Raw genomic sequence first — 25651 nt, 5'->3', positions numbered from 1 at the left:
ACTTCCCATTGTGGCTCAGCGGTAATGAATCCGACTAGGACCCATGAGGAGGCAGGTTCAATTCCTGGCCTCCCTCAGTGGGCTAAGGACCCAGTGTTGCCGAGAGCCATGCTGTAGGTCGCAGACACGGCTTGGATCCCGTGTTGCTGTGGCTGTGATGTAGGCCCCCAGCCTGGGAGCTTCCATATGCAGCCAGCAGGGCCCTAAAAAAAGTTAAAAAATCAAGATCAAAACGAGGCATCACTTAGCCCACCCTGACCATGTCATGTCTGGGTGTTTCTCAAACCCACATTCTCGTACCTACCTGGAAACGGCAGGTCTGATCTCTTCCTTCCCAAGAGCCTCCCAAACCTTTTTAGGCAACTGCATATCCATGTAAGGTCACTTTCTCCAAGTCTCTTGATTCATTCTGTTTTGTTTCTGTATTAATTCCCGTCAAATACAACTGGAAGCTGAGTTTGTCGCTGGTCTGCCCTGGTCCATGCCCTCCAGGCCGATCCTCCCCGTTTCTAAGTGGGGGGACGATTTCATCCCTTGGAATCGGGGCCCAGCAGAGCCAGGAGGTCTCAGCAGCCCTCAGGGAGGCAGACACATCGCCTCCCTGCACCGCGAGCCCTGCTGCCCGAGGCTCCTGACGTGGCGCCGTTTCAGCCCCACTATAGCAACCCGCTGGTGGCCGCCAAGCTCCTCAACGTCCCCAGGAACAGGGACGTGGTCATCGTGTGCAAGATCCTGGCGGAGCACGTGAGCTTCGACAACCCCCACGACCCCTATGAAGGGAAGGTGGAGTTCAAGCTTAAGATCCAGAAGTAAGGCGCCAGGAGAACCCGCTCGGGGCCCTGCGTGCAAGCTCTCAGCCATGGGTCACAGTCCGTCTTTGTCATTTTTAGGTAGAATTTGCAGCCGTGACGCCCACGCGGGTCCCTAAGGCAGCAGCGGTCCAACCAACAAGACCCTAAAGGACTCACCTCTTCCATGTGGGCATCACCCTTCTTGCTGTAATTTATTTTTCTGTCCGTTAATAGAAAGACTAGCAGTGCGTCATGCTTTCAGACTGCTTTCATGCCAGCTTTCAAACTGCGACTCCGAGCTGTAAAAATCAAGGATGTTAAATTCGCTCTCGCTCGACCTAAAACAGTCATGTCTTTCCTGAGAAGGGGAAAGAAGTAACTAAAAAACCCAGCACCTCTTTCTTTAAAACTTTCATTGCAAGTCAGGGAAATGACAGAAGAGAACAGAGGGGCTTGTCCCCGAGAACGCCGGGCTGGGGACATTAGGGTGTCATCAGGGCCCCAGCCCAGCAGCGACTTCCCTGCATCCACCCCACCCCACCCCCCGCCACGAGGCCCTCACTTCACCCCCGTGGGAAACAGACCAACCTGTTCTCTTTTCACCCAAACCCGGGCTGGAGGCCAGGAGTCCCCACCCCACGCGGGGGGAGCGCACACCCCGCCAGCCCTCGGGCCCCAGGCCCTGGGTTTGGGGACACCTCTGCCGCGTGAGCACCAGCACAGATGCGCTTCACAGCCAACGCCGCGACACCACGGCAGGTCAGAGATCAGGCCACCTCGGGTTTGTCACGACAAATTGGGGGTCAGAGGTCCAGCAGCCCGAGTGACACCCGGCCTTGTCACCTCACCCCGAGGCCTTGTCACCTCACCCCGAGGCCACCAAGGGGCTGACTTGCGGGGCACCCGCCGGGCTCAGGGGCTGACGTCTCCCAGGACCACTGCTGTGCTGAGACCCAGGACCACGCACCCGAGTGGCCACAGGCCTTGTTCTCAGAGACCCAGCCCTAAAGTCCCAGTCGACGTGACCTTTACAAACAGGCACATCCCCCAAACGTCAGAGCCCCCCACCCGGGGACACCACCCGGGAAGCCAGGGGTCAGGGGTGTGGCCCAGCCGCCCTGACGGGTGACTCGCTGATATGACTGGACCAGCTGCCTGCTAGGAAAAGAGGGGCGATGAGCATCAGGGCCTCCGCCTGCCTGAGGTGCCCCCCAGCACTGGGACTCCCCCAACAACAGGCCCACGGTCACATGTCGCTAGAGCCCTTTGCCGGGGGCCTAGGTCCCCCCACCCACCCCCCGCCGCCCCGAGTGTGATTTTGGCAGGACCCACCCAGCAGACGCAGTGGAGAGATCAGGGAACCCGCGGAAGCAGGTGCGGCTGTGCCCTCCCCCACCCCCACAGCCCCCGGGACCCCACCCGGAAGAAGGGGAGCGCTGCCACGTGCTGGGGGACACCCGCCTGCTGCAGCCTCCAGCCGTTCCCCGAAACATTCACCCACTGACCCGCGTGCCTGAAGAAAACACTGACCCCCAGCTCGCCTTACAACCTCCCCCTTTCCGAAAATCAAACCCAAAGAATGTCTCCACTTTCGGGATCCAGCAGAAAGGCCCAGCGGCCTGGCCTGGTTTACACCGCAGGTGCATCACCTGCGAGGGCCTCCAGGGCCACCTTCCCCGTGGTGCTTTTAGGGGACCCGTTTGCGAAGCTCGCAGTTTATGGGGACTAAAACGTTAAAGCGGTCAGTGCTGTTCTTCTAAAAACAAGCAAGGAGCAAAGGCTCCCGCCGCTGGCGTGTCCAGGCCCTCCTTCCTCAGCCTCGCCCAGGCAGCAGCAGGACGAGCCGCAGGCCGCAGAGGGGCTGTGGTGGCCGAGGGGCCTGGAACCTCTCCCCCGTCCAGCGGATCAAGTGAGCTCTAGACAGTAACCCTGAGTCAGGACACACAGCATGTTTCAAATTCCCATGCGCGTTTTATTAATAAAAACTAACAGTGCCAAGTTAAACAAGTCAAACAATTAAAGTCTCTTTATTCCACAAAATATTACAGAAAAGTTTATTTGTGTTCCAATAAAAAGACTATTATTTTAGAACAGGCAGCTAACAGCAACTGTGCAGTTAATGGTTCTTGGTGAATAAATTTTAAAAGAGACTACTGCCTGTCCTGAAATTCCTTTTTCTTTTTATAAAAAAAGAACTATTAAAAATGATTGACAAATTTCGAGTTAAAAAACTGTTAAAACATTCTCTATATTTAATTTCAACTTTATAATAGATTACAGGAAGATGCTTACGAAACAAATACAACATTTGTTTCAGTACATGTCTTTAAATGATAGACTTATAAGTATGTAAACAACTATATAATAAAAAGTTTCCAAATGCTGCCTGTAAGAAATCAGGCAAATTTTACCATAAGCAATAAACCATTCCAAGCTTTCAGTTTCTATAGCTGCACCAGCATGGCAGTAAACTTTTTTCCAAACAAAACAAAACAAAACAAAACAAAAACAAAGAACTCTGCAAACCGCTGCAACACAGAGTGAAAACAAAGTATAAACCTGACGGGGTCACACAGTCAATATAATTTAAGGGAAACGAAGTCGCAACCAAACGTCAAGGGCCAGAGCTTGGCCGTCGGCGCAGCCCGCAGCCCGGGCGCTGCGTCGGGCCGGCCGGGCAGGAGGGTCTCGGCCTGGTCGACGTCAACGAGCACTAGCTCCTCAGCAAACTCAGCAAGGGGCGAAATCAACTCTGAATTAAAAACAGCAAAGGAAAACACAGACTCTCAAGGGGTGGGCGAGGCCGCGACGGCTCGCCAGGACCCCACGGAGACGGCGCCGCAGGACCCGCAGCTCCCGGGCCGCTGGGGGAGCAGAAGGACAGAAACAGCCGAGGCAAAGCTCCTCTTCCCCAGACGCGCCTGCGGCGCCCGCCGCGGCACGGCTCAGTCCTCCTCCTCGTTCTCGTTGAAGTCGTCCTCGTCCTCGTCATCCTCCCCGACGTACGACACGGGCGTCTCCACCCTGGAGCCACTGTACTGTGACCCGCTGGAGCTCGTGGCCAGCGTCCCATCCGCGCCGTTGGCCAGGTCGCTGCAAGGACAGGAGGCGTCAGCGTCTGCAGCACAGACACCAGCATTTCGGGGAGGTTTGGGTTTGGTCAAGGAGGCCAACAGAGACGGGACGTCACAGAAGCCAGGACTCCGTGGCCGGCTTCACCCCTTCTCGGCCCCTTCGATGCGCCACAACCAAAACCAGGGCAGCCTCGGCCCCAGGATTTGGTCCTGTCCCCGCTCATTGCACATCAGAGCCAACCCGGTGCACAAACCCAGAGACCTGAGGTCCTCCTTCCAGGCCTCTGTCTGTGACCTTGCCAAGCCCCAGCCCTGGGACGGGGGGCAGGAAAGGGCCCCGGGGGGCAGCGTGTGCCCCTGAGCCTGTGTGTACACGCCCACGTGCCAGCATGTGGAAACGACTGAGCCCAGGGGGCCGAGCGGGATGGGAGGGTCTCTGTCAGATGCTCTGCCTCCTGCCCCTCCAGGAAGGGCTCCAAGGGACCCCAGTCCTCGCAGCTCCATGGAGTGTGCTGCCTGATGCCCGGCGGGGCTGGCCCTGGGCGGGGACCACGGGCGCTGGTGGCAGCCTCATCTGGGACCAGTGATCATCTTAGGTTGTCGCAGCCAGCTGCGGGGGTGCTACCATCTAGGCCAAGGGCCCTTGGGCAAGACCCCGGCTGAGAACGGAGAAGGTTTTAGGAGCCGGGGTCCTGGTCCGAGACCCCCGGCTTCGGTGGCCACCAGCAAGCCAGCACAGGTCCAAGAGGAAGGGTCTGTCGTGGGCAGTCACAGCCCGCGCCCACCGTGCTGGAGGGGACTGGGGCCATTTCCTCCCCGTGCTCTGACGGCACAGGGCCAGGCACCCGTCTCAGTATCTCACAGCAAGGAAAAGGATGCTAACGAGAAACGCCAGGTGCTGAGGGGCGCCGACCGAGGGGTAAAACTCGGCAGAGGCCGTCCAGATTCCAGACACGGGGCCATCTGGGCACCCTCCCTGCCACCAGCATGAGGCCTTCCCTGCTTCCTCGGGTGGGACTTGGTCAGTCAGCAGTGAGCCTGGTTAAACATCACTGCTTCCAGGAGTTCCCATCGTGGCTCAGTGGAAACAAATCTGACTGGTAACCAAGAGGACGCAGGTTTGATCCCTGGCCTCGCTCAGTGGGTTAAGGATCCAGTGTTGCCCTGAGCTGTGGTGAGGGTCGCAGACAAGGTTCCAGATCTGGGGTGGCTATGGCTGTGGTGGAGGCTGGCAGCTGCAGCTCCGATTGGACCCCTAGCCTGGGAACTTCCATATGCTGCAGGTGCGGCCCTAAAAGACAAACAAAAACATCACTGCTTCCTCAGATGGGACTTAGTCCGCAGTGAGCCTGGTTAAAGACGACAGGACAGAAATGCTCGGGAAACGCAGTCTCTTGCGCCTGCCAGAGCTCGCTCAGTGGGAAACTGGGGTGTGGTCGCGCAGCTAAGCCCCTGCCCTCGGGACCCAGGCCCGTGGCCCCCACAGGATCTGCAGGCAGCGCCTCCAAGTACCTAACATTATGAATGTTCTTCTCACCATAAACGAAGCGAAAAGACATCCCACGGAATGGCAGAAGACATCCACAAACGAAGCAACTGAGAAGTAATTAATCTCTAAAACATACAAACACCTCCTGTAGCCCAACGTCAAAAAACACGATCAAAAATGGGCCGAAGATCTAAACAGACATTTCTCCAAGGGAGACCCGCGGATGCCCAAAAACACACGAAGGTGCTCCCATCACTGATGATTCGAGAAAAATGCCAATCGAAACTACCAGGAGGGTCACCTCACACCAGCCAGAAGGGCCGTCATCGAAGTCTACCCGCAAGAAACGCGGGAGCGGGCGGGGCGGAAAGGGAGCCCTCCCACGTGCCGGCAGGAATGCAAACTGGTGCAGCCACTGCGAAGAACAGTACGGAGGGGCCTCAAAAAACTAAAAACAGACTGGGCATATGACCTGCAGTTCCACTCCTGAGCATCTGTCCAGAGAAAACCACGCCTGGGAAAGATTCACGTGCCCCAGTGTCGGCTGCAACGCTGCATGCAACGGCCGAGACACGGGAGCAAACTCAACGTCCGTCGACAGAGGAGCGAGTAAAGATGTGGCCGCAGAGCAGTGACTATCGCTCAGCCACAACAAGGAAAGACGCAGGGCGTCTGCAGCCACCTGGACGGCCCGAGACTGCCACACGGAGTGAAGAGGGGCAAGCGCCACCGCTTCCATGTGAGATCCGAAAACGGCATGTGGCGAACGCACTTGTGAGACCAGAAAGACGCAGACTTCGGAAGCCCGTGGCCACCAAAGGGGACGGAGCGGGGAAACGGACGGGGGGTGTGCGGGGAAATGTTTGAAAATTAGGTTTATGATGATGGTTGTACAACTGTTAATATAATAAAATTCACTGAATTACTTTTTAAAAGCTCTTAACAGACGAAAACCACATGCATCGTAACACTTTTTACTGGTATTTTCTAACGACGCCCAATGACCCTCGTCAAGGTCGTGCCGCCCAACGACGTAACCCCACCTCCCGGAAGTCCAGCCAGAGACCAAGTCAGAAAGGGTCAAAGCGTCGCCACGGAGCTGCTCGTCGCAGCTTTTCCTGCAGATGGGAACCACCCAAGGGTCCGATCACAGAGGGGGGTTCAGTGAGGTTTTGTGTCTTGGTAAAACGAAGAATCCACACTGTCAGGCTTTTTCAGAAACGGTCATAGCCTTGCTTCCTTCACTATAAAAACCGACTTAAGCCTCTGAAAATGGACCAAGAAAAAGAATTTCTTAGAGTCCAGCCATTCTCTCTGTGGCACAAGGGCCCGGCAGCATCTGAGGAGTTCTGGGGTGCAGATGCCACCCCCAGCCCAGCACAGCAGGTTCAGGATCCAGCATTGCCCAGCTGCAGCTTGGGTTGCCACTGCAGCCTGGATTTGATCCCTGGCTCAAGAACTCCGTATGCCGCAGGATGGCCAAAAAAGCAAAAGATGGGGTTTAGAAAACACCCAAATTCCACCTCTGGGAACGAGCCGTGTTCAGGCTTTTCACACAGCCTCCCCTGACAGCACAGACTCAGAGCTGAGAACCCAACTGACCCATCAAAACCCCCCCGAGCGCCGATCCCAAGAGACCCCGCCGCCTCACCAGCCCCGTCGGGATCCTGACGGGCCAGGCAGGCTGGGACCCTCGCGGGGCCGCCCCGCCCGCCGCGCTGGGGCCGTGCCACGTCGCAGAGACAGAGGACACGGCCCAGGGCCTCCACGGCAGGTGTGCAGACACCGCGCTGTCCGTCAGTCCCCCCGTGGACCTCCAGGCTGCTGTTCCCGCCTTTACCTTGAAAAACTAATTATCTATTGACACTCAGGACTGACAGAAATGTGTGAAATGTACAATGTGATGCTGCACAGAAACTACTAAAGCCACGGTTTTGTCAACACTCAGGGCTGAAACTATCTCATTTATCTTCAAAACCGAAGACAGACACTGCGGCAGGACATGACCCTGCTCCGGGGGCGGCCAGGTCAAAGGTCAAGTACACGTTAACTGAAATGGTGGCGCTCCTTCAATGACAGAAAACACACACACAGTAAGTGACACGGAAAAAGCAGGGGACGAAACCGTATGCCCACGGTGACCTCAAGGGTCTGAAAAGAAAAAGACAAGACGGAGGAGCCCGTCACTCGGCGGCTGCCCTGGGACTCGGGCAGTCGTGCCCCCGCTTCGCCGCCCTCTCTTTTTAAACATAAAAACCCCGCATCGGTTTTAATTGTTAGGGGAAGAACACCATCAGAATTAAAAGTTCCTCTGCACAGGGGACAAGCTCTGGGCGTGACTTTGGGGGAGCCCGTGACGATGCATCCTGGGGGCGGTCCCCGCTCCGCACAGCGAGAGCAGCCGAGCAGGCGCTCGTTCCCTTTTGCCGTCGCCACAGCTTCCCGGCACCCGCCTGCCCCGTTCAGCGGCCCAGTTACCTGGCAGAGAGCCTTGTGCCATTCGAAGTCGAAACTGCTGACGTGACAAAGACACCGAGTGGTCCCTGAGCCATTTCTAGAAAGAAAACAGGCAAATGGCGTGAAAACAGAGACCACGCGAAACAGGCACAGGTGCTGAAGGGGACGGCTGCCGGCGGGCCCCAGGGAAGCAGCCCTGCCGGGCCCGGCGAAGTCAGCCCCGAAGTGCTTCATTTACGCTTTGTTTTTTGGCTGCGACCATGGCGGAAGTTCCCAGGCCAGGGACTGAGCCGGAGCCGCAGCAGCGACACCACCTTGTCCTCAACCCACTGACCCCCCGGAGAACTCCTCCGTGACTTCTTTTAACTGGTGCAGCTGCGCCAACACGGCTGTGCCACGGGACGGACACTGCCGTCGTCAGGCAGAGGCGAGAGGAAGCACCCACGTCCGCCCTGCCATGGAGGCGGCTGCGTCCCCCAGCCCAGGGCGTGGCAGCAGGGCAGCCCCGGCAGAAGCCACTGTCCCTGGACATGGAGGCGATGCCCACAGGCTCTGGGCGGCATGGGCCCCAGCGTCAAGGCAGGGGCTCCCAGGGACAGCCCAGGCCACCTGGGGCCAAGGGGCAGCTCTTTTTCTTACCACAAAGCCCAGGCCCAGAGCCAGGCTCAGCTGAGGCGCTGGCAAAACGTACGCCAGGACCCAGACACAGCAGAACCACTTGTCCAGGCTCATCGACGCTTCCTGTGTGACCGAGCAGCTACCCCGGGGACAGGCCCACAGCAGCCACGGCCCCCACAGGCCCAGGGCCTCCCCGGGAGGGTGAGACCTGACGCAACACCTGCTCTGAACACCACGCGTGGACCGCAGCTCGCCCTTGTGGGCGCCGCCCTGTGCGTCCCAGGCCGTGGCCCCGCCAGACGGCATCCTGCAGCCCCACCCGCCCCCGTGACTCTGCTGCAGGCGCCGGGCCCAGCTGACCCCAGCGCGGAGGCTGACCTGTCACGTAGGGCTCCAGCGCCTTTGGTACCAAGCTCCGCGCCACCTTCAGGTCCTCGGCGGAGCAGCTCCCGGACTCCAGCCCGCAGGCCATGCCCATGCGCTTCAGCACCTCGATGTCGTCGTGGATCTCAAACGTGTTGTCAAAGTTAAACAGGTACTCGAACCTGGGGACAGAGGCCCCGTGGCGACTGCGGCTCCTCCGGACAAGCCGGACACGCTCGGCTCAGGGCCCCGCGTGGGCCCCGCCCCCGAGCCTGCCTCAGCCACCCGGCCGTCCGCTCGGACAGCGCCAGCCCGCCGGCCACCCTGGCAAGAGCCCTGACGGGCTTTGCCTGCCCCGCACTGGACTCGCGAGGCCGGGAGGGCAGCGCGCGGCACCCGCTGACTTGCGCCGCAAGGCGGTCCCAGCGACCACAGCTGGACACGTGGCCGGTGGCGCACAGGCTTCCTCGAGCCCCGTGACCTACTTGTCGTTGGAGATGCTGCAGTCGATGACGGTCCTCTTGCTGGTGTTGACGATGATGAAGGGCAGGTGGATGACGGAGTTGGGCGGGGGCGGCCGGCTGGCCTGCTGCTCCGCCTGGCGGTTCCTCTGCACCAGGTTCTTGAAGGCGATTTGCTAGAAGAGAGCCCGCCGGGCACGCGCTCAGCCTGCTGTCCCTGACCCCAGGTGGGGGCAGCCGCCTTCAGAGAGCAGAGCGGCTGGGGGGCTGCAGGCCCCAGGGAGCTGCCGGGCCAAGGAAACATCCGAAAACCAAATACCGGAGGGGTGAGATGTGGGGACAGAAATGGCCCTGGGGAAGGGGTCCGAGGCCCGCCCCGTCCCACCACACACCAGGGGGCCTCCAGGCGGTGGCCAGGCCCAGCACGCCCGCAGGAACGGCTGTCTCCCTGGGGACTGGGGGCCTTGGGCTCAGGCAACCCTCATCCTTAAGGTCACTTTCCTGCTGTTAATTTAAAGCCAGAAAGACCCCGCCCTAGCCTCTCCCCTGAGCCGGCCCACAGGACCCAGAGGTCACTTGGGGGGGGGGAGGTGGCTGAACGGTGGGGCCTGGGGCCGGGAGAAGCCGTGGCCCACACGACCACATCCCACAGGCCTGTGTCCACCTGCTCTCCACCTGCCAAGTCCACCTGCCCCTCAGCCTGCGGGGCCCACCCTCCCGCTCCCGCCAAGCAGGGAGGGCCGGGCACCTCTCTCAAGGGCAACAGGCGAGCCTTGGAAATGGCCACGGGGCGGATGGGCCGAGCCTGGAGGCAACACATACCTCCCGAGGGTCTGAACCCCACACCGACCCCTGGCCCTTCCTGATGGGTGAGCCCTGTCACCTTCGGCTGCGTGGCTGTCCTGACCCTCTCTCTGCCTCCTTCCCAGGGTCCTGCTCGTGCCGTAGCTCTCAGTGCCTCGACCCCAGCCCCCAGACGCTTGCCCCTGGTCCCGGCACCCTCCAGCCCAATGCCTCCCCAGCTGGCTCCCCGCACCTAAGACCCGCGCCTGAGACTTGGCAGGGGCGGGGCCGCACCCGGGACATCTGCGGGCTCACTGCCCACCACGCCAACCCGGACAGAATCTGCCAGGATCCACCCGTGTCTCACACCTGGTCGGGGCCTGCGCTCAGAACACACTCCCGCGCCTTCCCCACTCTCCACGCTGAGTCCTAAGGGCCTCCCGCTGCAGGGCAGACGCCTCCCAACGGCTGACACGCACGCACTGGGCCACACCCGAGAGTTCACGTCCACGGGAGGACCTCAAAGGCTACTAATGAAGTTTGCTTGAGATCCCAAAGCGGAGATGCTCTCTGCTGAACATGAAGCAGCACCGAGAAGGAGCCGGCTGGTGACGCAGGGCCAGCGCCTGGCGTCCCTCACCTGCAAGATGAGCTCCTGGAGCTGCGACTGCTTCTGCTTTATTCTCTCCAGTCTTCTCTGCCTCTCCACCTGCAAGACACACCACCGCCACAAACGCCGTCACGATGGTCTCACGGCACATCTTCCAACGCACCGCACGGTCACCTAGGTAGTAGGTTCCTGCCCAAAACAAGTGCCCTGAACCTCACGGTGGAGAAACAGGGCTCAACCTGGCAGAGGCTGCCGGGCACAGGTGGGCTTCTCTTCGTCTCAAAGCTACGCGCCCTCCCTCCACCTCCTCAGTTTCTGGACTAGGATGACTTTTTCAAATCCCACAAGGCAGGACTTCCTATCGTGGCTCAGCGGTAACGAACCCGACTAAAATCCATGAGGATGCGGGTTCGATCCCAGGCCTTGCTCAGTGGGTCAAGGATCCGGCGTTGCCGTGAGCTCTGGTGAAGGCTGCAAACGCGGCTCGGATCCCGCGTTGCTGTGGCTGTGGTGGAGGCCGGCAGCTGCAGCTCTGATCGACCCCTAGCCTGGGAACCTCCATATGCTGTGGGTGTGGCCCTAAGGAGACAAAATAAATAAATACATAAGGACAACACAATACGATAAAAGCCAAGCCCACACGAGGCAGCGTGCAGGAGTACTACACTGGCGCCCACCCCCTGGCTGGGCCCACATGCCCGCCCCCGCAGGGCATCTGTAGCGCCCCATGGACCGTGCGCCACCGTCCGCTGGGAGAACGCGGGTGGCACCAGACCCTCAGCCGACGCCAGGGCCACAGCGACCGCGCCTGCCACGAACACGCCACGGCACACGCGGCTGGAGCACCTCGAGGTTCTGACACTCCTGAGCCGAGTTGGTGGGCAGGCCGATCCACTTGATCTCCTTCTTCTCCTTGGAGATGATGTTCATGGCCATGAGCACGTTCAAGGCATCGTAGACGCGCCGCCGTATGTTCTTCTGGTCGTAGGCCTGTCGGAGACACGGGGGCTTCCAGGAGACCCAGCACCGCGCAGGGCAACGTCGAGACGCGGGCCGAAAGCGCTTGAGGAAGCGTGCCGCCACCTCCCATGGGGCCCCAGCCCACCGCGGCCCCTGCTGGTGACATGGGCCGGGTGGGGACGCCGCCCCGCAGAGCCAGGGCTGGTGCCTGGCAGGAAAGCACTAGGGCTACGCACGGGCCGGGGAAGTTGCTCTGTTTTCCTAACTGCAAGCCCCACCCTGTTTCAAACGCCAAGAGCGGGCCACTCACCGACTCACTGGGTAAGATGTGGTTGTCGGCAGCGCTGAATTCTGCCACCAGCTCATCCGCCACCTCGTTGTAGGACGTGGTCCCCTTCCGCTGCACCTTCTCGCAGACCTTCATGGAAAAGTGCCGCAAACCCTTGCCGTTCTTCTCCCCCTTCCTGTTACGCTTCCTGAAACACAGGGAGGAGCCTCGGCCTCAGCGCGGGGCCCTAACCGGAGCTGAGCCCCGTCCCGGGGGGCTGGCGAGCAACAGGCCGGTGGGCAGCTTGGGATGGGGGGCCTGGCTCCGCCGTGGCAACCAGGGAGCCCCGCCTTCTTTGAAAGGCCAGGGGGCAAACGCCCCGGAGGGCGGGACCCAGGACACATCACTCATATCCAACACACCAAACACACTGCTTAGAAAGATGTCCCTGACAGCAGCAGCCAGGCAAGCTTTGCTGCAAGTTGAGGGACCTGGGGGCGAACCCAAGCAAGCCGCAAGAGGAGCTGGGGCGGGATCCCCGCCGGCCACAAGGAAGCCGCTCCCACGGCCGAAGCCGAGCTCCTGGAGGGGGGCAGGGACCCAGCACCTGACCTTCCTAAGTCACCACATCCAGGAAAGGGCTGCCCCAAGTTCCTAACTGATGAATTTCAGGGACTAATCGCAGCTTTAGAACCAATACGGACAGGATTCTATAGCTTTATCTTTACGGAAAATCGCACAGCTGACCTTGGAGTAAAATCAGCTCCACGTCACTTTGCTTAGTGCAAGAGGCTCAGAGGAAGCGTGTGGGGGCCACCGCCCAGGGCTGACCCCACGGCCATGCTGAGCTGCAGCCAGGAAGCTGCTCTGAGACCCATCGCACTGAATGCAGTTTAATAAATGCTGCTTTCCAGGGCACGCGATGCCAACGTGAACGTTACCGCCACATTAAGAAGAGAGCTTCCTCCTCTTCTCCCACCAAGAGCAGACCACGCTTTCCTGGGAGCCACCACCCCCAATGTATGGGGCCCTCCATCCTGCAGTGTAGCCACCACCCCAAATATACGGGGGCTCTCCATCCTGCAGTATAGCCACCACCCCAAATATACGGGGGCTCTCCATCCTGCAGTGTAGCCACCACCCCAAATATACGGGGGCTCTCCATCCTGCAATGTAGCCAGTACCCCAAAGTATTCAGGATCTCTCCACCCCGCAACAGCCAGCACCCCAAAATATATGGGGGCTTTCCACCCTGCAGTGTAACCACCACCCCAAAAATACAGGGGGCTCTCCCACAGCCCAACCTCTCGGGGGCACATCCGCCCGCACCTGCGCTGGACGAGCCCCTTCCCGGCTCGGCTCGCTGCTGGGCCCGCGCGGCCAGGGGCTGGGGGTAAAGGCTGGGGAGGTGCTCACCCTGCAGACCAAGGTGAGGGCTCTGAAGGCCGGTTCTGGGACACAAAGTGAGTGTTAGGGGTGTGTGGGCTTCCTACCACGAGAGTGTTGGGCGCTGCAGGTCTCTGAGGCGTGCCAATCACCTACAGTCAGAAAAGATAATTCACAACAGTCAGAATCGCCCCGCGTGACGCCGCTGACTGGTCGGTTCTCATCCACGGCCGCTGCTGGATTTCATTAACCACAGAGACTAGAAAACAATCGTGCGAGCGCCCAACCTGGACACCGCAGCCCCCGGCCAGGGCCAGCCATCCGCAGCACAACCCACTCCCTGCCCATCTCAGGCCCCGCCTCCGGCGACAGCAGAGCGGCGGGGGGCGGGGGCGCCGGGGCCTGGAGCGCATGCGCATGAGGCCACGTGGGCCTCCTCCGCGCCCCCTTCCCTGAGCCCCCTTCCCTGAGACTCGGGCCGGGACACACCCGCCTTCAGATGTGCCGACACACAGCGGGAAGGCCAAGGAGAGAGGACCACTGGGCCAGCGGGCTCACTGTGGTGTCCCCGCCAGCCACGTGCGGGGAGCCGGGACGGCAGGTGGGGGAGGGGAGGCCACAGCGCTGGGGTCACCCCCTCCCCCGGGGGACGTGGGCACCCGCCCTGCGCCGAGGGCCTTTCTGACACGGAGCACTTGGCGCTCTGAGCCATCAGCTGGGCACACACGCTGACCTGGGGACAGATGCAGCCTCACCCAGCCGAGCCAAACTCCAGCTCCCCAGGCCTCGAGCCACCACCCAGGAAGCCCTTCAGAAGCCCCGTTTCTGGGTGACGGCTCGGGAGGAGGCTGAGGCGCCACCGAGGGCGGGCCGGTCCGGGCTATTTTAAGCTGGGCGCTCCTGCTCAGTGCCACTTAGCGGGATCAGTGTTACCTGTGTGGCCCGGGGAAAGCTGACCTGGCACTTTGTAAATCAGCCCTAAGCCCAGGTCACCTGTCAGTGCTAATAAAGCCACAGACCGGGGGAAAGGAAAACAGCTCAGCCGAGCCTCCCTCGAGTCTCACCCCAGAGCCTGCGGCGCTCAGTGTCCTGACCCTGCGGGTCACCTGCTCTCCAGACGTGAGATCAGAGCGGCGGTCTGCACGACGCAGCAAGGCAGGAAAGCCAACGAACCCCCAGGGTCAGGGCCTCTCTAGCGGGTGTGACGGAACCACGTGGGCCCGGGGCTCCCTGCACTCAGCACGGGGGTCCTTGGAGGAGCAGGTCCAGGAGCCGGCCTGGCTGCTGAAAGGCCTCACGGACTGCTGCTCCCCAGGGGTCCCGCATGTCCGCCCAACCCATCCCTAAGGACACCTCCCCTCTGGCACCTGCTGTGCGAGAACAGAGCACCAGACACACAGCAGGCGCTCAACAGCTGCCCGCTGGGAGAGTGGGTGGCGCTCCCTGACAGGACAGGGAAGAGGCCAGGCCCCAGCCTGGAGGGCACCGGAGGCTCTTCTCCCCGCGCTTCCCTCTTCCGTTTCCACGAAGCCCTCTCCCTGAGAACCTGCCGGGCCCCCCGGTCAGACCTGCTGTGTGCGCAGGTGCCACGAAAGGTCTAGTTCACAAACCGGGCTCTGGAAGGAGGCAGGGACCAGGCTCCAAACCAGCCTGGTCCTCCAGGCCTGGCAGCCTTCAGGCTGGCAGAGCCGAAGGTCAGAGGGCGCCGATACCAACGGCAGCTGACCTCCCTCTTGACCACTTTAAACTGGTACCAGCGACAGCCTGCTGTACGGTCCCCACGCTGCCTCAGACGCGCCTCCACTGGGACACATGGTCCCTATGAGTTAAGCGACACACGCTATGAGTGAAAACCCGCGGTGCGCCCAGTAAGGTCTGGGACCGCCATCTGCCGCGGATACGGACCCTGGTGAGCAGAGCGGTCGCGCTTACTGAGGCCACGGCAGGGCCACCAGGCAGTGGGGGCCGGGATGCCAGGAGCCATGGGCTGGCCGGGGGCTCACAGGAGAGGGTCCCCCACGGCCCGGCCCCTCCCGTCGGCCAGGATGGGCGGGGATGCCCCTGCCCTGCAGCGACTGACAGCCACCCTGGGCTCCACAGGACACTGGCCTCCTGCCCACCCACAGAGGTTCAAGGGCACTCTACCCAAGCGCACCTACTGTCCCAGGGAACGCCCATCAGCGGAGGCGCAGGACCCCCAAGGCCAGCAGGCTCACACGGCCGGGCCGTGTCCTGCCCTCCAGCCACACCCGCACACGGAGACCACCTGCGCCCAGCCACGCGCCCCCGGAACCCCCGGAACCCGAGGCGGGCCGGCCCCTCCCCCGCCTGCTCCAGGCCTCACCACTTGCTGAGTGACGTTGACACTGGACTGTCCGAACGTTTTTGGCAAGAGCTGCTTCCCGATTGTGTTCACTGTGGAGGGGTGGACGGCGACCAGGGACACCACGCCTGCAAGGCAAGGAGACAGTGGTCACGCCTTCCTGATCCCAGGGGACGCTGCTTCCCCAGGACACCCCTCCGTCTTGGGCCCTGGGTCAGCAGGAGCACCTCCACCCAGTCCGGTTCTCAAATGTACACGCCCCGAGCCCAGCTCCCAGCCCCTGGGCTCCACTCCGCCCAGGGCCTGGGGCTCCGGCACACTCAGGGCGTCACCAACCTGCCCGCCTGCCCACCTCCAGAATGTTCCGAACACAGGACCCAGAGCTGACAGCTCCCAAAGTGGACAATCCCATGACAGGTACGGAATTTAAACTGCGAGCTAAGCTCCATCCTGGCACCTCCCTCCACGCCTGCAAAGCTAGAAACGGAGTCGTCTTCTTCCTTCCGAGAAGCAGACTCTCGTCTGTGTTTCTAGGAAGAACGGCTCGAGAGGCAGCGGCTGCCTCTTTAAAGACACCGAACCTCACGGAGCAAAGAGGGAGAGCCAAGCGGGCAGGAACTCCTTCCTCCGCAAGGGCTGCAGGGCATCGGCGGCGGCACCGCCCTGTGCCCCCAGCGGCAGCAGTGAGGGACACTGGGACAGGAAGGTACCGCGATCTACACGGCAGAGCAAACGCGACGCAGCAGGAATGCTCCCAATTCAAACACAAAACTAACCCCCATGCCCGGACAGCATCGGAGGGCAGGAGGAAGGCACGGAGGAGACTGGCCAACACGGAGGTGGTGCCCAGGGCGGGGAGCAGCGGGGGCAGGACGCACCGAGCATGGGGTGGGGGACGCCTCAGACGAATGACGGGAAGTTTTCGCTTTTGAATCCTTTACAATTCTTGGTTTTTTTTTTGGTTTTTTTTGGGGTTTTTTTTGTCTTTTTGCCATTTTCTTCGGCCGCTCCTGTGGCATATGGAGGTTCCCAGGCTAGGGGTCCAATCAGAGCTGTGGCCTCCAGCCTACGCCAGAGCCACAGCAATGCGGGATCCGAGCTGCGTCTGCAACCTACATCACAGCTCACGGCAACGCCAGATCCTTAACCCACTGAGCAAGGGCAGGGACCGAATCCGCAATCTCATGGTTCTTAGTTGGATTCGTCAACCACTGAGCCTCGACAGGAACTCCAATTCTTGCATTTTAAGGAACAGATTTCAAGTTTCAACAAACAATGACTTCAGCTGCTACAGATGAATTACTGAATTATTTCCCTTGTAACTCGAGGTGAAGAGTCGTCCTTCAATTCAGCTGCCTGAATATTAATGTTTTCACCAACACCAACATTTCAATTACTTGCTGTCAGCGAAATAGGCGTATCTACTTTGAGTCTTCTATCTTCCTCTAAAAAGAGAATTCTGTATCTAACTAAAAGCAAATATTGTTTGTTTTAGATATAATGCAAGATACTTTAAAAAAACAAAACAGGTGTCAGAGCTTCCAGCAGGCGACAGGAGGTACAGAAGCTGCAAGAGAGGGGGTCATGCCACCTCTGTACAGACACCACTTCCAGGTGCCCCCAACAGAACAGGAGCACCTTAACGCCCGGACAGTCAGGGCTTTTTCAGTGACCACATATCATTTGCATAACAAAAACTTCAACTGAGAGACAACAGCAAGTGTGATAAAGGCAGAAAGACACAGGTCAGAAAAAAGGAAGGCGTGCTCACAGCTGCAGCCCTGAGTTGCGAGGCGGCAGGGAGGAGGGCGGCCCAGCGCTCACCTGGGCGTGGGGGGGCCTCGGGAGTAGAGGGAGAGGGAGACTGGTTAGGGCTGGGCGCACCTCAGGTGCTGCCACGCACCCCTGCCTCCAGCACCCCTGCCTCCACTCGGCAGCACCTGCCCAAAGCAGACAGACGCTCGCACAAAGGCCACCGGCAGGGACCCCGAAGCAGCTCAGGGCCGGCGCAACTGCAGCTGCACCACTGGCAGGGACCCCGAAGCAGCTCAGCGCCGGCGCAACTGCAGCTGCACCCAAGACACACTGGCCGAACCTCCACAGCAGGACACCTGCCTCCACCTGAGGACGCAAAAGCCTGGGAATCCAGAGCATTTTCTGGGAAAACAGCTCTTCAAAGCTCTTCAGACCACACCAGGAAGTATCTTAAACGGGCCGATGCAGGGTGTCTCAGGAGAGTCAAGCTCTCATTTTCCGATTCCTTCCTCCAGTGCGGCTCCTGGCTCACAGCGCTGGTGCTGACGCAGACTGCTGCTCAGAGAGGAAGGGCGGGCCCACAGTGACCACGAGCAAGCCGCTCAGGAGCGTCAGGTGACCCCCAGGGTGACACTTGCACCGTTTCCAAAGGAGCAAAGACTGCCTTTTTCATGTGACTTCTGCTCTGTCGCTTTAACAGAAAACACCACGCTGTGCTGCAGAGGGGACAAGGCTGGGCCCAGGGCCTGTCGAGCCGCCGGGGAACTCCGAAATAATCACTCCTTAAACAGAACCTGCCCAACAGTGCAGAGGGGACAAGGCTGGGCCCAGGGCCTGTCGAGCCGCCGGGGAACTCCGAAATAATCACTCCTTAAACAGAACCTGCCCTAACACTGCAGGGCCTCCCCACTCAGCACCCTGGGCCCTGACCCAAACTCTCCCTAAGGCAAGGCGGCCTCCATCCAGCTCGTGGGTCAGGGCTGCACCGAAACGGCCACACACTCGGCCCCCAAGCTCCCCAACGCAGCCCAGCCAGCGGGGCATCACAGGCCAGCGCCTCGAGGTGAGAAGCCTTCCAAGTCGGCAACTCCACGTCTAGGAGACAGGCTCAAAGGCACCAGCTGGCCGGTGTCCATCAGGTCCTGCAAGGAAGGACCCTGGGAGGAGAGGCTGCGACAGCCCACCCACCCTCCCCATTCCAACAGTGCAAATGTCACGGCTCCTTCTAGAATCAGCGCTGCCGCAGAGACACTGCTCAGGAGCTGGGCGCCACAGGCCCACAGATTCCCGCTGTTTTGAGAGGCGTCATGTAGCTGCAGTGAGGCAAAGAGACGCATGTAAGCTGGGCTATTTTCTTCCTTACACTTTGCCACACTTCCTGAACTGCTGCAAAGACCACGCGACTTTCAAACCAAAATCAACTTGGCTGACACATTCGTGCAGGCGGCACGTCTACCTGGGCTCTGAGGGCTGCTGGGCCCGGTCCAGCCGGGGTCCCCACCACAGGCCACACTTTGGCCCACATTCCCAAAGCAGGTGCCTTACCTTTGCCGGGACTGAGGTTCTGGTCTATGAAGACCTTGAGTTCCCCGTTGGCTTCAATTAGACCGGCCTGTGGAGGCAACGAGGACAGAGTAAACAGACGGGCCATCGGGAGCGCGGCAGCGAGCCCCTCGGGGGCACCGGCCGCCCCACGCAGCCGCGAGGGCCCGGTAGGGCCCTGCCACCCTGCCCGTGGTCTCTGGCTGCAATGATCCACACGAGAGAGACCCTCCAGGGATTTCAGCCGCTCGGGCTTGGCCCTCGACCCCTGCGACACTGCTTCTCTTGTTCAGCTGCGCGCACCTGTCACGTCTGAGGTGGGCGAGCATCACCGGGCGGGCCATCCTGAACACAGACCGGACCTCAGCCGGAGGACAGGGCACTGGCCCGGGCCGGGCCTCGCGCGATCCCCGCCGGCGGGACAGACCAGCTCCGCGAGCAGGAGGGGCGTTTGTGGCAGTGGGACCTCGGAGTGCAGCCTGGCTTGGTCCTGGGGTGACCACGGAGACGCGGGCAGCGCCTCAGGGTCAAGCGCATTCCAGGCACCAGCACAACGTGCTGAGAGGAGCGTGTGCCCAACACGTGCAAACGCGAAGACGGCCGGGCGTCGGGGGCGGGCGCAGGGCTCTCCCCGCACAGACCAGCCATCCTGGGCCGTACCGCCTGCGGCCCGTCTCAGAACCGCATCCACGTCCACGGCACCGCAGGACCAAAAACCGCTCCCCAACCTGACCTGGTCTCCAGACGCCGACACGTGTCGACACGCACAGTCACCCACGCACACGAGCAAACCCCTACGTACTCAGACATGCAGACCCAGCACCCGTGCTCGCACATCTGCACCCACACACCCGTGCGAGGAAACACACAGTGCACGCCACGCACATCTACGCACGTATATTCAGGCGTGTGAACAAGCACACACATGCCTACACACACGTGTACAAGCCAATGCACACCCCAACACACCCATGGGAAGCAGGGGTGGAAACAAACGTGCAGAGGCCAGGCCACGGAGGGAGCGGGCGCGGCTCCCCCCTCGCTCCTGCCCTTGGGAAGCCCGGGCACCACCGCCCTGCACGTCCCACCCTGCACCCAGTCAGCGCCCAGTCAGCACCTGGTCCAGGGGAGGAACCTGCGCCCCAGCCCCTCCGAGCTGCACACAGGTCCACGCGGGAGGCAGTGGGAGCCCCCATCTGACAGACCCCAGACAAAGGGGAGGCCCCGCTGCCATTTCCTGACTCTCCAAAGCCCCCACCCCAAAAACAAGGGGACCAGGCGCCTGCCCAAAGACCAGCGCGGATCACAGCGAGACCAGGCCAGAAGGTCGCCTGAGGTCTGCCCCCACCACCGCCCGCCCAGCCAAGAGGTGAGTGAAGATGGGCCCCCCTACTGACCACCTGGCCCCTGCCCGGCCAGAAGGAAGGGACCCAGGGCAGCCGGGCTCGGAAAGCACCCAGCCCTGGGCTAAGAAGCCTGCATCTCTCGGGTCCCAGCAACAGCCTGGTCACACAGGCTCAGAGCCCCAGAGCCAGGACCCGACCACAGCAGGGACGAGCCATCTGAGGCCACACACCAGACAGGCCGGGAGAGCCCAGTCACCTCGCTTCAGACAGCCCAGCCCCTGCTCTCCCCCGTGGACCCGCCGAAGGGCCCAGGCTTCCGCACCCAGCATGCTGTGCCTCCAGAGCTGACGGCCAGTGGATGCCAGAGCCCCGGTGCAGAGCGCAGACCGACGGGGCCAGCTGCTTACTGAGGGAGCCGGTTCGCCTGCCAGCACGACGTGTCCCGGGCCCGCAGCACCCGCCCCTGGGGACAGGGGCCCCCCAGGCCAAGCGATGACTGCGCCTCCCTCACCCAGTCCTGCTCCGATTCCCTCGCTCAGCCAAGGAGCAACATAACCCGGCATCACCCAGCCCCAGTCAGGACAATCACCTGCCACCCCAGGAGGACACACGGCCTGTCCCCTCCCTTGGCCCCACGGCTCCCATGGAAGCGGCTGAGGACGGGGGAAGGGGCCACGGCCTCTCTGTGAGGCCTCATACTCGGGCCTAACGCTGTCGGGGCTGGTTAGGGCGGCCCATGCGCCCCGCCCGTCTCTGGAGGCTCTGCCCACTCCACTCCCGAGCTTGGGCCCTGACAAGGGGCGATGCCCTCAGCTGCACCGCGAGTGGGGCCACCCCCCGAGCTCAGATCAGACCAACCACCCCGGACCACGCAGGCCCGTGATGAGCTCCAGACTTCCTCCAAGCCTCAGGTTTCACGCTGGGAGCCGCCCAAGGGAACCATCACCTCAGGGAGGGAGGGAGGGTGCCACCCTCACTTTACAGACGAGCCGCCAGGCCCGGAGAGGACTCTGCCCGGGGTTGCCCCGCAGGACGAAGTGTGTTCTCAGGGTGCGCCCTGAGACGCCGGGACCTGGACTCGGGCTGAAGGACGAGGGAGCCAGACATCTGCTGGGAAACGCCAGGGTTTAAATCCTCAGTTTCTGCAGTGGATGCGAGTCCACAGGGAGTCAGCCCGAGTGGAGGACGGAGCACAGGGCGGGTCCATCGATTCACAAAGACACTTGCTTTAAAAGGAAGACATTCAACCCTGAGACCAAAAATGCAAAATAAAAAAAGGCAGCTTAGAAGCTCACCTGCCAAATGCAGCAAGCTTGTGGGTGTTTAAGGTACTCAGACTCAGGGATGGGACTCGAACGTGGAAAGGGCTCTCCCGCTGCCTGATGGGAGGGGTCCCACCAGGCACGACCGGCCCGGGAAGCAACCCAAGCACGGCCCAGACAGGCGCACGCACCGTCCACAGGCACACGCCGTCCACACACGCACGCAACGTCCTCACGCACACAGTGTCCACACGAAGCCACACCTCTGACGACTGGTCCTGGGGTAGCATCATGGATTTGAGAAACTCTGAGAAGATTTTACCGGAAACCACCAGAATCCCCAGTGCTAGGGCCTGGGGACAGGACACACCGGAGGGGATCTGCCGGGCTGCACAGCTCCCCTGCCGGCCTCCCAGATGGCCCGTGTTGTCAGGCCGGCACTCGGCTGGGTCCCCGTCTCACCACCCCCTCGTGGCGCTTACATGGGCGAGGAGAAGACGAAGCGGCAAGCAGCCCAGAGGGCTGCACTCAGAGCCCGGAGCTCTCGGTCCGCGCGCCAAGAAAGGGCCCCCGCGCTCCGTGCGTTCGACGTTTCAAAGACAAGCGAGGAGCAGTCATTCTTCGCCCCCCCCCGTTAACCCGCTCTTTCAATACGTCACATCCCCAGTCCCAACGCATCCAATGAACCCACAGCTGCCAAGGGGGCCGTGGCAGCATCGACACCCAGAGGAAGGCCTACGTGTCCGTGACGTGAAGATGAGTGAGGAGCAAGGAGCCCAGACGCCCGCGGCTTCGTGAGAGGCCGTCCCTACACTCGACCGAGTGAGAGTCCAACTGGGATGAACCGCGATGCCGCAGCGACTCCTGCCGCGGCCAACGGGGGCTGTGGTTCTCCTTCTTCCTTCCCTGGAGCTTTCAGACCCGGGGACAATAAACACGACGCTCCTGATACAAGACCCGCTACTTGAACTTTCTCAGCGGTTCGCGTCCTGCTAGATGGACAACCCAGAGCCGGTCAGGAAAAGCCTGGTGTGGCCGAACGTCAACCCGTAAACACAACACTCAAGGGCCACGCAGAGAACGGGCACCCCCGCCAAGGACACCGTCACCTCCTGCAGACCCAGAGCGAGCAGATGTGCACAGGCTGGGCGGGCCTGGCCGCGCTGGATCCGGAGCCCAGGCGGGCCTACGACTGCTGGAGGAAAGCTCTGGGTCTTCTCGGGGAACTGACCACCAGCAGGACGGCCCTCAATCGCCACCCTCCCCGGGCCTCTGCAGGCTGGCTGCCCCCATCAGTCCCCGAGTTTGTCCGCCTCCACTGGGACCCCCCGCCTCCCCCGAACCTAACGCCAGCCTCCCTGGGCCCAATGGCCCAGCTGGGGTCCCAGCCCACCCGCTTCAGCCAGAGGCTGTGCGAGGTGCTTGCAGGCTTTGACCTTACCCCCAAGGGCAGAGTGAGCCTCCTATGCCTGCCCCCTACCCCCCGACAATGGTCAGCTTCCCAGATTCCAATGTCACACCTGACCTAAGACCCAGCGCAGGGGGAGACGGGGCTGAGCCTGAGCGGCCCGCAGCCTCTGTCCCGCCAAGCACAGCCCTGGAGAGACCCGGTTCCAGCACACCTGCCGACCCCAACCCAGGACAGGCAAAGCCACTGCTTCTTACCTGGCTGTTCTCACCGCGACACCAACCTCCACTGTGTCACGTACCCAAGCTCAACGGGTGGTCCCCATCACCCCCACCCAGCCACCAGGTGGCCCACAGCGACCCAGCCTTCGCTGGGCTGACCTCCAGGAGTGACCTTCGGAGGAGGCCGCTCAGGAGTCTCCTGGAACCAGGCACGGGCCTGGACTGTCTTCCCATCCCCCGGATGCCCAGGGGGAGGGAGAGGACGCCTCCTCCAGGGGGTTCAGACAGGACGAGAGGCAAACTCGGCTCCCCACCTCCACCCACGATGGGAGGCATGGGGGCAGCTGCACCCCTGCTGAGCACCAGCTCCCGTCCTGCGTCTTCCGGGCGACAGTGGCAGAGAACTGGGCCTGGCCACTGACGATTAGAAGGTAACACCACCTGCACATCACACACAGACTCTGGTTTTAAGCTCAAACCCACCACACTAGCCCCGTGTTCACCCGCTCTGCCAAACTAACTGGCGCGGGGGCCCACAGCCTAAGGCCCAGCGGGTGGGGTGCCTTCCGACAGGCGCCCTGCAGAAGGTTCAAACCCGCGAGGTGACGGAGGCATCATGCCCGTTTCCTGGCGCCACCAACAGGGACGTGCTTTACCCTCCGGCTGTGTCTCAGGCAGATGCACGTCCTCAGAGCTGCATTTCCACCTCCACGCAACACACGAGTAAATAAATAAACTGCCTCTTTTCACTAATGTTTACGGAACAGCACGTCCTGAGACACGCTAAAGGAGGAGCCGGGGTTTCAGTGAATTTCACGGATGTCACCCAGGATCGAAAGAGCTGCCCAAATGATAAAAGCCGAAATCTTGGGGCCGAAAAGCCTACTTCTTAAAACAAGAGAAAAAAACTAACTCATCAAATTCTATAGCTCCCCGACAAATATAAAGCTAAAGTAGAATTTTTGCACCCCACTTCACTAGGCACCAAGTGCCACTTTTTCTGAGAAAAAAGGCTGCCAAACCCAGTGCTTAGCCTGTTACGGCTCAAAGCTGAAGTAACATCCTACACGGTACCTGCAGAGGATGCTCAGCGCCATTCCACCGAGTCCAGCGCCTGCCCAGGGTCCCCCACCAAGGCACTCAGATTTCCAAGTTAACCAGTCAGAAGAGACCCACAGATCGGGTCAGTCAAGCCCCATCGGGCATTGGCCCCCCTGGGGGCTCAGGCCTGCAAAGTACCCTCCATAAAGGCCACCGGGGCTCCTCTGGGTTCCTCACCTTTAGCGTGTTTCATGTGCTTTAAGAGTCTGAACATAAACGCTCCTGAATGTTGTGTGCTGTCATTCTGAAACAAAATCGGGAAACTACCAAGAATGTATCAGTAGGCAAACATGCGTCCAGCAGGAAGCAAACATACTTACATCTTTTGCCATGTTACCAGATCCGTGAAATCGATGCTATAGTTGTTCACCCTCCAGAGAAGAAAAATGACTTTTCTGGTAAAAAGAAGAAAGGAAAAGCAAGGAGTGAATAAGGATGAAATAAGAAGTTCACAAACCTCAGCGTTTCCCCCCAGCACCACCACCATCCCCACCGCGGCTCAGGGGAGCGGCGCCTTCCTCTCCATGCCCACACTCCACCCTCGGAGCGGGGCCGCAGAAACAGCCCCCACGCTGGGGATTTTAAAGTCATCTCAGGAATGGAAGCTCGTCCGCCACCAGAATGCCCGCCGGCCTCCCCAGACGCGCACAAAGAGCCAGCAGCGAGGCCGAGCCCGCACTGGCGGCCCGCGTTCCCACCCGGCGCAGCCCCAGTCTCTGCGCACACGCGCTCCCCACGGGCGCCCCGGCCCACCCGCGACCACCAGCCGACCCGTAACTCTGACAGGTGGGCTTCCGGGGTCCCGGCCTCCAGCCTGTCACTAGGCCGCGGCGGCCTCCCGCGAGCGCCCCCCACGCCCCGGAACCGGCAGTCGGCGGGCAGGTGGGGTCGGCGCCGCCGGGCCCCCGCACCCCGCACCCCGGACCCCGTGCGCTCGGACTCGGCCCGCCCCAACCCCCGCCGGGCGCAGACGCCGATGCGCGCGCTGCTCCGCCCGGAGGCCCCTGCAGGCCCCGACGGGGACCCTGGCCCGCGACCCCGCCGGGCCGGTCACCTGGGCGCCCACGCGGCGGCCCTGGCGCGCGGGGACCGGTCGGCGCACGCGGCGCGCGGGGGCGGGGGTCGGTCGGGGTCCGCAGGCGCCCGGCGCGTGCGCCCCTCCGGGACCCCGGCCCGCCGCACCTGGCGGGCGGGAGGTCGGCGCGCGGACAGCGGCGCGCACACGCGGGCGGGCGCGGAAGAGCGGGCGGTCCCGGCGGCGCTCGGCCGGGGTCCCTGCCCTGCCGAGGCGCCGGGGCGCGGGGCTCACCCTGCGAGCGTCGGGCGGCGTGACGTGCGCGGCGCGGTGACGTGGGCGGCGGCCCGGCTCCCGCAGCGCGCCTGCGCGCCTTTTCGCGCCTTCGGCTCCCTCCTCCTCCTCCTCCTCCTCCTCC

At 61.6% G+C, this 25651-nt stretch overlaps 2 protein-coding genes across 24 annotated transcripts in view; one reads left to right on the top strand and one right to left on the bottom strand.

The window, feature by feature from the left end:
• ATP4B (ATPase H+/K+ transporting subunit beta) overlaps positions 1-2798 on the top strand; it is a 6861-nt gene extending 4063 nt beyond the window's left edge. The window contains exons 7-8 of one of the 4 annotated variants that reach the window (XR_014818873.1): positions 652-809; positions 891-2798. Coding sequence is in view for 2 of the 4 variants with exons in the window: in NM_001001258.1 (NP_001001258.1) it covers positions 652-809; positions 891-894 (162 nt within the window). In the remaining 2 variants the exon portion in view is untranslated. 4 annotated transcript variants of the gene reach the window in all.
• Positions 2743-25651, bottom strand: TFDP1 (transcription factor Dp-1). 20 transcript variants are annotated; one of them, XM_084982391.1, is made up of 12 exons: positions 25401-25532; positions 24539-24613; positions 18884-18950; positions 15605-15711; positions 13291-13412; positions 11917-12082; positions 11030-11636; positions 10677-10745; positions 9278-9429; positions 8808-8974; positions 7833-7908; positions 2743-3884 (listed from the first exon to the last, which is right to left on the bottom strand). In XM_084982391.1, the coding sequence occupies exons 7-12, from the start codon at positions 11042-11044 to the stop codon at positions 3737-3739; spliced, it is 627 nt and encodes a 208-aa protein (XP_084838517.1). In that variant the 5' UTR covers positions 11045-11636; positions 11917-12082; positions 13291-13412; positions 15605-15711; positions 18884-18950; positions 24539-24613; positions 25401-25532; the 3' UTR covers positions 2743-3736. The 20 variants fall into 19 exon arrangements, 19 of the variants coding, with proteins under 19 accessions (XP_084838508.1, XP_084838518.1, XP_020921645.2 ...); XM_084982382.1 differs by having other exon boundaries at positions 11493-11636; positions 13204-13412; positions 25528-25651; XM_084982392.1 differs by having other exon boundaries at positions 25528-25651.

Source organism: Sus scrofa, chromosome 11 (genome assembly GCF_054392235.1).
Source record: "Sus scrofa isolate SSC_HxYL_T2T_F1_AM1 chromosome 11, Sscrofa_HxYL_maternal_Yorkshire_Landrace_v2.0, whole genome shotgun sequence".
Lineage (NCBI taxonomy): Eukaryota > Metazoa > Chordata > Mammalia > Artiodactyla > Suidae > Sus > Sus scrofa.
Note: the sequence above shows the minus strand (reverse complement) of the source record. Positions and strands in the feature narration are given on the sequence as shown.

Excerpts from the sequence above, each read along its gene's own strand:
- TFDP1 (XM_021065986.2), bottom strand. Across the intron at positions 8,975-9,277 it reads TGCAGCATCTCCAACGACAA|GTTCGAGTACCTGTTTAACT; the intron begins GTAGGTCACGGG and ends CTCTGTCCCCAG. Across the intron at positions 3,885-7,832 it reads GGCACAAGGCTCTCTGCCAG|CGACCTGGCCAACGGCGCGG; the intron begins GTAACTGGGCCG and ends CTGTCCTTGCAG.